General features: G+C 37.4%; 1 protein-coding gene across 1 annotated transcript; it reads right to left on the bottom strand.

Annotated features, from left to right (window-relative positions):
* Positions 1 to 384: 384 nt before the first annotated feature.
* On the bottom strand, positions 385 to 9,395 carry pctp (phosphatidylcholine transfer protein). Its single transcript, XM_053338285.1, has 6 exons — positions 9,113 to 9,395; positions 7,521 to 7,638; positions 5,792 to 5,871; positions 5,485 to 5,656; positions 4,612 to 4,679; positions 385 to 1,236 (listed from the first exon to the last, which is right to left on the bottom strand). The coding sequence occupies exons 1-6, from the start codon at positions 9,275 to 9,277 to the stop codon at positions 1,162 to 1,164; spliced, it is 678 nt and encodes a 225-aa protein (XP_053194260.1). The 5' UTR covers positions 9,278 to 9,395; the 3' UTR covers positions 385 to 1,161.
* Between the last annotated feature and the right edge of the window lie 1,590 nt (positions 9,396 to 10,985).

The following is a 10,985-nucleotide window of genomic DNA, read 5'->3' as shown; positions in this document are numbered from 1 at the left end:
CACTCCTTTATTGCTGGAATTGTGTTATTAGATAATTATCCATCTTATTTTTCACTTCTCTGACTCTAATTCAGTGTGATGGATCTGCATACGATCCAGTCATTGACTTCTTCTATGACAGTAAACTAAGTGCCTTTAGCTTGTGGACTGTTTTATCACCACAAAAGAAGATATAAGGGTCATCTTGGGCTTTGAGAAACAGTAATCAACATGTTTCCCCATTTACAGACCAAACAATTAATCAATGAAATCTATTATTAGTTGATTGTGCATCATTGTGTAACAGTGGATGGTGTTGACTTGGCTGCATGAAATGAAAACACACAGATTAAAGTACTCAATCTCAAAGTTTTATTCCTTTTAATTTCAGCAATATTACACAGTAATAGGCAATTTTTAACCAGATCAAATCCGTATTTACCTGTATCAGCAGGTTGACAGCAAATTACAGCCTGAATGCAGTAAACAGTATTATCTCACATACTGTCATTTTTGATCATATACACCCATGAAAAATCAGCATAGAGGATTAAAACATGAATATTTGCATAAGTAATCGATTCTTTGACATAAAACACAAACCAAACTGTGATTCAACACTCCTTTTTGAAAGTATAGATTTGTCATTTGCAGGTCAAGGTAACGAGAGATGCCCAGTGAATTGAAATACGGACGATGAAATTGAAGTTCAAACATTGCATCTGCACTATTTAACAAGGAAAAGTCAGTAACTGTAATGAGGATAGATAATCACAGGACCTGTAACTTTAATTAATCATTGTTTTATCATGTAAAACCTAAAATAATACAATAAAATCTACTTTTTAAAGTATTCCAGGAACCCAACCCCTAATACCAACGTAACCCTGGAGTTTAACAGTGATTGCACAGGAAAAGACAATGCCGTATTCGTTAATAGCTCACAATGGAACAGAATTGATTTCACACCAGCCTTTTTTAATGAGGGCGGCCGGTCATGCAACACATCTGAGCCGATAGCATGCTTCAACGAGAAGTAGCAGCAGCAGCAGCAGTTTTGAGTCATGCTGCATTCGCTCCCAATTTAAATCATAACCCCAAAAAACTAACACAATAAAAACACTATTTGTCAAAAGCCCTTTAAATACGAGCTAGTAGTGTCTCTCCTGTTGTTGTTTGCCTTCATTTCTTCTGGCAGTAGCTCTTGTAGTTGTTGCAGGCCTTCTGCATGTCCGTCAAGAAACCTGGAACGCCGCTCTGTTAAGAAGAGAAAAAAAAAAAACAACATAAAGATCATCTCTATGCAAAAAAAAAAAAAAAGGCCACACCAGGCGGGGAGTTCTGGTCCTCTGAAATGAGGCCAACGCGGAAGTAACTTAGAACTGCATTCTATCAAAAGGCCACCAGGGGGCGACCGTCTCTATACAAGTCAATGGAGAATTCACCAACTTCTCACTTGATTTCTAACCTCAGTAAACGTTTTCAAAATGTGTTTATGGTCTCAATCGCTAGTTTAAAGCCTTCTTCAATGCAGTATGATGTTCATTTGGGACATTTTGGCCTCCCTGATTTTATATTTGACGATAAAGCAGGGTATGCATTAGGGCGTGGCTACGTCCTGATTGACAGGTTGATTGCCCAATGTCCTCGAGATCCAGCCCTTGCAACCTTAGCAACCTCCCCCTCTCCGCACATGGCTCCGCCCATGGCCCCACCTCATGCCCATATAAGTAGAATCCCTGTTTTTATTTTTCCCAGCATGCACCTGAAATTTTCAAGATGGCGCTGCCCAGATTTGAAACTATTGGCTTCCGAGCAGCAGTCCACAAACCAATGGGTGACGTTACAGATGTTACGTCCATTTCTTTTATACAGTCTATGGGCCAAACCCAGGAAGGGCAAAGAAGAAGAAACACATCTGGTAACAATAACAGAGGAAAGCCGTGAAGCAGGAAGAAGGATGCAGCTAACTGAACCCTTTTTTAACATCAATAATGAGTCTGAGAAGATCAACAATCGACATATGTTCATTTTGAAGATGTGACCTGCTAGCGGGAAATACTTTAAATCCCCCCCACCTCCCTCTACTTAATATGTTTTATCCTCAAAATATTAAAAACAAATGTTTCGGAGACACTCCCAGGCTTCTTCTAAATGTGCACAACATCTGTACATTGTAATTATTTCTTCTGCCCGTGCTGGCCTTGAGTGATCTCCTCCCCCGCAGTAAGACTTTCCCTGCAGCAGAAAAATGAACCTCTAACTCTGAACACAAATAAGGTGCTGTTAACCCTCCTGTCGTCCTCCCGGGTCAAACTGACCCCGTCTGTTTTGACTGTTCCTTCTTTCCTCCCTTCCTTCCTTCCTCCTATCCTTCCTCCCTCCCTCCTTTTCTCTTTCTTTCCTTCCTTTCTCTTTCCTCCATTCCTTCTTTCCTTCCTTCCTCCCTCCCTTTCCTCTCTCCCTCCTTCTCTCTTTCTTTACTCTCCCCTACCTTCCTCTTTTCCTTTCTCCCTCCCTCCCTCCTTCCTTCTTTCCTCCCTTATTTCCTCCATCATTCCTTCCTTCCTTCCTTCCTCCCTTCCTTCTTTCCTTTCCTCCCTTCCTTCGTTCCTCCCTCCTTTCCTTACTTCTTCCTCCCTCCTTTCCTTACTTCTTCCTCCCTCCTTTCCTTCCTTCCTCCCTCCCTCCTTTCCTTCCTTCCTACCTCCCTCCCTCCTTTCCTTACTTCTTCCTCCCTCCTTTCCTTCCTTCCTCCCTCCCTCCTTTCCTTCCTTCCTTCCTCCCTCCTTTCCTTCCTTCCTCCCTCCCTCCTTTCCTTCCTTCCTTCCTTCCTCCCTCCTTTCCTCCTTCCTTCTTCCTCCCTTCCTTCCTCCTTTCCTTCCTTGACTCAAGGACAACAGGAGGGTTAAAGGAGAAGTAGCTAACCTGCTCCTAGCAGTAGCTTCATATTTAGAGTGAAACACGTATAAGACAGTGGGTTAGCATTAAAGTGGGTAAACACATTCCCCAAAAAATGTCAGAATATCCCTTTATGTGTTGCATGTGTTATCTTGGAACACATGTGCCTCAATTTTAAAAGTATTTTCCTCTAATCTGAACCTCATATCAAATAATTGAGCTCATAATTTAGCCGTAAAATCCGTTTGACCTCTGACTGCAACTGATTATTTCCTCATTTCTTAATTCTGCTTTGGCTGATTTGCTGTTTGGTTATGTTCCTTCTCTCTGCTGAATAACAACTCATACATAATATAAAACAAATCTCACAATGCATCAGCGAAGAAGATCATTATATGCATTTACTGCCGCTAAGAAATGCATGACACAGTTTTGGTTTAGGCCTGATTTTAATACACAGAGACACGCTTGAATATTTTACTGTGACGTTAAAAGAAAAAGGAACTCTACCTCTAAAGCCTCATATAAGCCACCATTAGGGTGGAAGCCACGTTCCTTCTCTTCCCTTTTTTATTTTAGTTCTTTTTTTCCAGTGAGTCGTCTTTCGTTGTTTTGTTTTTCTCTCTTGTGTAACAGTTCCCTTACTTTCTTAACCCTCCTGTTGTCTTCAGGTCAAGGGAGGGAGGAAGGAATGAAGGAATGAAGGAAGGAAGGAAGGAAGGAAGGAAGGAAGGAAGGAAGGAAGGAAGGAAGGAAGGAAAGAAAGGTAAAGGAGTAAGGAGGGAGGGAGGAAGGAAATGAGTAAGGATTAAGGGAGGGAGGAAAGGAGGAAGGAAGGAAGGAAGGAAGGAAAGGAGGAAGGAAGGAAGGGGGAAGGGGGGAAAGGAGGAAGGAAGGAAGGTTGGAAGGAAGGAAGGAAGGAAGGAAAAGAGGGAGGAAGGAAGGAGGGGAAGAACGAAGGAAAAATTAAAGAAAGAAGGAGGAAGGAAGGAAAGAAGGAACAGTCAAAAGAGATGGGGTCAGTTTGACCCAGGAGGAGGACAGGAGGGTTAATAAATATCTGCATAAAAAGGAAACTGACATAACCTAAAACCTGATTCTTTCTACTCAAAATCCTGCAAAAAGTTAAAAAGCGTTTCACGTTGTTAGCTAAATTTCAAAATAAAAGACAAAATAATCCTTTATGATAGTAAAAATAGAAAAGCATTAAAAAATAACAATATATAAAACAAATAAAGCACAATAAATAATAATCAAGCAATATGAAGACTATTGAGTATGTTGAGAGGAATATTGGTGTAGTTAGTTATTTAGTTTTTAATTTTATTGTTGTATATACTTGTTTTTTTTTCTATCACTATTTTTTGAGCTGCTGTAGTGAATGAATTTTCCCCATTGTGGGATCAATAAAAGTATCTTTATCTTAATCTTTTAAACTTTAGTAGTGAAAGTGAAGTATATTGCAGAGACACAGATAATGCATGGACTCAAATCAGTCATTTTAATGTCTAGTCACACCAGTCATGTGAAGTGATTTAGTGCTTCATGTGACCAGTTGAGCTCCTTTTATAGGACGATCTGGTTTTAAGAGGTTATATAATTATCAATGAAGCTGGAAATGATTGAAAGCTGCAGTGTCAGTGCACAGAGCAGTAAAAAAAGAAGAAGAAAAAAAAGAAAGACAGAGACTTGAACCTGCTGAGTCAGACATGAAAGTGAAGGAGCGCTCACCTTCGCTGCCCAGTTCACCAGCCAGGTAGGAATCATACCGCCAGGGTTGTCGAAGTAGTTCATGAAAACTGAAACAAAGCACATGTTTTATTCTTCATGCTTTTCATTTTCAATTATATTAGTTAGTGTTTCAAATGACCGACTTATACTTTGATATATGAGGTGTGAAAAAAAAAACTTAAATCACAAATTCTAAGAGCTGGAGATCTTCAAAGTGCTTCATTTGTCCAACTATGAATCCAAAACCCAAATGTTCAACTTGGCAATAATTCAGTATTATCATCATCTGACTTTCAGTGTACTTATATATGATGAAGTGATCATTGTTTTACAAAATTCAGTCATTTAAACTCTTAATTCAAGAGACTTTGAATGAGAAAACGAACAAATTGAGTTCTAAAAGTCTTTGTTTTATGGTTTTTATGATGTAATGTATGACTGAGTATCTGTATTTGGCTTATTATGAGATATATCAACATCAGAAAATTATTCTAATTATGGCCCCATCACTAAACAGTGTGAAGGCAGCCTAAACGTGCCCCAAAACTCATGAATATTTGCACACATGCCAGACCTGGTGAAAAATTTGCTATTACATGGATGGCGGAAATTGGTTCAACAGCAGCCAAAAAAATTGAGCCCCTCGCTCCAGATTGAAATAGATGAACGAAATTTGGTACACACATGTATCATGGACAGAGGCACAAAAAAGTCTCTTGGTCCCATACTGTCACTCAAACAGGAAGTTGGTCATTGTGATTCAAAGTTGACTCACTGTTTTGGCATTGCGAGGCTGAAAACAGAGTCTGTATCTAATAACCAGCCGATGGTTTCAGTGTTTCCTCACATGCACTCAGTATCATCACGCTTTACCTTTAGTTCCAGAGGCGCCGTCGCTCTCCATGGCAACGCTCTGCTTGTAGTCCTTCACCCTCAGCACGCCGCCCTTCTCTTCACACGCAGTCTCCGTGCAGCTTCGGGCCAGGATCACCCAGATCTTCCTGTCACCCACCACCAGATCTCTGCGCTCCCTCATGTACACATACTGAGGCGCGGTCTGTTAGGGAAGACGCTGCGTGACAGGAACAAGCTGTATGTTCTCCATTATCGCCTCCTTTAAACACATTTGTTTGACTTCCTGTTTACTGACTGTAAATACAGCTTTAGTCTTGAAGGATACGTCTCTGTTCGACAGAGGGAACGGGTATTTCACCTGCCAGTAGATCGACTTCTGTCCATCGGACTCCATCTCATGAAGCTCTGCATTAAAAAATCAGAATAAAAAACATTAAATAAAGCTAAATATCAGCTGTAGATGATAAAAAGCGATACAAAAGTGAAGGTATTCTGTGATCTCTGAGAAATTCCCTAAAAGTTTGAGACATGCACCAGAAATATTGTCCATAACTAATCAATTAAAGCAAGAAACATGCAAATAACAACATTAAATGGACAATGCTAGTCTCTTATATTTGTGTGCTGCAGTAGTTTCAGTGCAGTTGTTCATAATCTACATCAAATACATACAAGTGGGGGAAGAAACCAGATGTTTCAACTGATCTGAGTCATCGTGAGCTCAAAAAAAACCTTAACTAAACTACAATTTTAAGCTTTTATCTGGTTGTTCTTGAATAATTAATTCTCAGATTTCAGCAATATTGCTTTTATCCTTTACTTTAAGCAGCATTTTTTAACTGTACTTCACACTGATCGAGTAGAAACTAAAACATCTGGCGTTTCTGCACATCATTCCTATCAATTAAATGTATTTCCTGACTCTGTACACGAGCCCTTTGAACTTTAAGCTGATGGTTTTTCAGTAGGTCTCACATCTGCTGCATTTATACTTGAAAAGTGTCTGAGATGCTGAAAAACTAACTAACCTATTTAATTACTTACTACTTTATTTACTTACTAAATGACTTAAATCTTACCATCTATATAAGGGAGCTAAACTAAAACTCTAACAGGGAAGACATTATAACTACTACTCTAAGTCTCTACTATCACTATAGACACCACTACATTGGAGGAAAACCACACACAGATTACTGCTGAGGTTTCGAGCGTTAGCACAGGGTTCAGTGTGGATTTGGGTTTTAACTACTGTCGACTAAAGAGAGCTGCAACACGTTACCTGCTGGTTACTGTGAAGTGCATGAAGACAAGGACAAGATATGATAATGCAATTTAAAAAGGTTATTTAAAGACTGTGTAAAGTGAATTCAGACATTTTCTTCTAAACACATTAAATAGGTCATAAATGTATTTCTAAAAAAAAAAGGTGTAAAAAGCATTTCAACCATTTAGATTTGAATTGTGGAGCTAGGCTTCACAAACTGTGTTTCAAGATTTCTGTGTTCAGGATTTAGTGATTAGCATAAACCCGCCCCTGCTGCTGTAGAGGTATAAATACATTCAGCACACGCTACTACTACTACAGTCTACAGTTAGCCAGTTAGCTGAGTTAGCCGCCGAGCTAGCAGTCAAGTTAGCCGCTGAGCTAGCAGCCAAGTTAGCCGCCAAGCTAGCAGCTGAGTTAGCAGCAGAAAGCTCTCAGACCTAGCGTCCATGTTTCTGGTAGAGGTGGTGACTGTGATTGACAGGTGACACTTGGTAGGGGGCGGGGCTTCAGCGTTTGGTAGCAGAGAAAGAGGCTGATTTTTACACAACTTTGAAGCCTAATTTCATATATTTGGCGATTTTTTTAATCATTCAAATTTGGCAGGGTGGTTAACAACACACTTTTCTGTGGTATGTCAAACTCAGAACACATATTTATTCTTACTTTACACAGACTTTAAAGTGTGTGAAGCCATGTTTCAAGTTGAGGTTGATTTGGACGGCAGGGACAATGATAGTGTGACCTCTACCTTCATGTTTCATTTATTTATTTATGCATTTATCACCTTTCACATATCCGTCCCAGTGTTTCCGATAAGCCAGGTCCATGTAGACATCTGCACACAGCTCTGCAGGGCAAGAGGCGAGCACACCGAAGATTTTGTACTCGTAAAGTCCAGTTTCCTGAAAGCAGCACATTAAAAGTTCCCTTCTTTTTCCAAATGCAGGCCGTTCACAGCAACATATGTGACTAATCCCAAACCACACAACTCTGATTAGAGCCGCTCTGCGTCACGCCCGCCCCTCGCTCTGAGAGAGGAAGTGTGTTGGATTTGATTCAGAAAAAAAAGTGGGCCAGATAAAAGTGTAAGTATGCTTTTTGCAACGATTAAATGCAAGAAGTTGAAACATTAACCTTTAATCGTTCATTTTTACGACCACATTTATGTGAACTTGAAGAGAAAAGAAAGTCACACCAAACTCCATTCACAAAAACAAATATTTAATGTTACTTTGTTGACCTTATAACGTATTTGCATTACTATTCACTTAATTAATACACTGAAATTGTTTATTTAAGATATGAGATTCTTGGCAATAATGCAGAAGATAGTAAGACCTTAATGTTTTATTATAAATCTCATAAATGTGCCAACAAGTGTCTTCAAATTTGCAAAAGTCAATCAGTTTCTAAGTCATTTTTACACTTTTTACTCATTTTTAGAGAGAAATAAATGTTAAAAATTGGAGAGAATTTCATTTTTCCCCCCTCCATTGTATAAACTGTATTTTCTTTCTTACTTTTTAATGCTTTAATGTCACTAAACATCAGGCAAAATGGACTTGGATATGCAATTTATTCAAGTTTAATTATGAGATCATGTTTTAATTATAACTAAACTTGATATTATGAACACAACACTATATAAAGATCTTTATTGTTTTATTATGAAGCTCATAAATATGCTTAAAAGTGTCTTTGAATGTGTCATTTTTACACTTTTTACTCATTTTTTAGAGAGAAAAAAAGGAGATAACTTCATTGTTTTTTATTGTATGTACTGTATTTTCTTTCTTACTTTTTAATGCTTTAGTATCCTAAACATTTAACTCATAAGTCCCCCCTAAACACCATTTAAATTCAGTAAAGTTTATAAGCCTATAATTGAACTTAATGATATTTAAACAGGACTTGTTTTTGTTGTTGTTTTTGTTTAAAATCTATCTTTAAAGTAGTATCTTGTGACTTATATGCCGATTTGAACAGTAGATCCTCATGAATCCATGCATGTATTGAGTCAGATTAAACAGATGTTCACGTGAGCACAAACATCAATTAACGTTTAAATTTGACAGTTTTCCAAATGGGGTTTGGTGTGACTGCGGCTCGCGCTCAGTTTCCGGATATTTCCCACATTGGCCGCTAGGATATCAGTGTTTATGTGTTTTGTGAAGGTTGTCATTAAAAAGGGATTAAACTGAGGATAATTATGTCACAACATTTTGGGGAAGAAGGAAATCAGTGATTATAATAATACAGATGTGTGTGATCTGTGGAGGAAATTAACGCTCATTCATTCAACGGTCAGTAGCCACCTCCCTCTTGCAGAAAGCAGCAGTTTATTATCATTATTAATAATATTTTTTAGGTGTGTACCTTGTCGAAGAGCCTGTAGATTTTGACTCCCATCGTCTCGGTGAAGAGCTCCCATCCTCCATCCAGATGTGGCTCGTCCAGCTCCCCCCACGCGCTCTCAAAGTCCTCGTCTGTAAACCGCAGCGACATGACGGCTCCTGTCCTCACACACACACACACACACATATACACGCACACACATATACACACACACAGCTGTCACACTGCGGACACACACACACTGCCTGCTTCCGGCTGAAGATTTCCCAATAAAACACTTCAGGAAAAATACACGTTTAATTATTTTATTCTACTTTATATTCAAGGTTGGGAAGGTTACTTTAGAAATGTAATTGATTACTGATTACTAGTTATACTCTACTATTACTTTACTATTTAAAATGTAATAAGTAATGTATTTCAATTATTTAATCAAACTAATGTAACTTATTAGCCTACATATGATTACTCAATATTAATATTACTCTTGTAAATACTGTATATACTATATATATATATATATATATATATATATATACTATTATTGTTCTTGCTACTTTATGCTATTATATATTAAGGGTTTGGGAACTTTGGAAATGTAATAGATTACACTGTACTAGTTAATGAATAATAATAATAAGTAGAGTTGTAATGAGGTAATAAGTAATGTAACTATTTCAATTACTTAATCAAAGTAATGTAACTTATTATATATGATTACTCAATATCAATATTACTCTTGTAAATAATGTCATGATTATTTTTATTGTATATTTTTACTATTATTGTTCTTCCTTCTTTTACTTATTGCTGCTTTTATATTCTATTGTGGGACTATTAAAGGAATATCTTATCTTAATATCTTATCTTATAAAGTTAGATTTATCTCTCATTTGAAAATATATTCATTAGTTCTTGTAGATTTTTGGAATATAAAATAAAGATATTTGATGAAAAAAGTCAAAAGTCTGACATGAGCTTAACTGGTACTGTGATACTATTTAAACCAAAGTCATAATTTATTTACAATATATATAAAAAAATATTGATTTCAAAGAATTAAAAACAGCAATATATGTATTCAGTAACATATTAAATATTAGAAAATGAGGAAAAAACCCATTTTCATTTGTAACTGTAATTTAATGACACATTTCTTCATCAGTAACTGTAATTAATTACTCTCCAACACTATATATAATATAACATGGGCCAAATCACTACTACTATATTTTAGCATGTTGCTTATAATATTTATTTGCCATTATTAAAGTAACATTTTTAATTAATTAACTTTAAATGGAGTCATTTCTGTTCCCAGTGTTCCCAGTACTAAACAAGCTCATCCCCCTCTTTATATTCTGTGATGAGAAAGAAACTCTGCTCTCTGCTCTCTTCTCTTCATCTTTTCCTTTTCTTTCAACATACAACTTTATTTCTTCACTCGAACTTAAACGCCAAGACTACTGACGTACAGCCGACCGCACCTCATGACTTTATGACATCTTTAGTTATTTCACATGAATGAATGTTGTTTTCTTTTCATTTCTTTATGTCTCCTCCCATCATTTCTCATAGTTGTTTTAATTGGTAATGACAAATTTAAACAGTGATTTAACTCAACTTACATAAAGGATCTAAATACCTTCTCCACCACTTCTAGTATACTTAGTATATCCTTCCTTCTTCCCTCTTTCTTTGCTCCCTCTTCCTTCCTCCTTCTATCCCTCCTTACTTTCCTTCCTTCCTTCTCTCCTTACTTCTTTCCTTCCTTCCTTCCCTCCTTCCTTCCTTCCTCCTTTCCTTCCTTCTCTCCTAAATTCCTTCCTCTTTTCATCCTTACTCCCTTCCTTCCTTCCTTCCTTCCTCCCTTCCTTCCCTCCTAAATTCCTTC

This window comes from Scomber japonicus, chromosome 18 (genome assembly GCF_027409825.1).
Source record: "Scomber japonicus isolate fScoJap1 chromosome 18, fScoJap1.pri, whole genome shotgun sequence".
In the NCBI taxonomy this organism is placed as follows: domain Eukaryota; kingdom Metazoa; phylum Chordata; class Actinopteri; order Scombriformes; family Scombridae; genus Scomber; species Scomber japonicus.
Note: the sequence above shows the minus strand (reverse complement) of the source record. Positions and strands in the feature narration are given on the sequence as shown.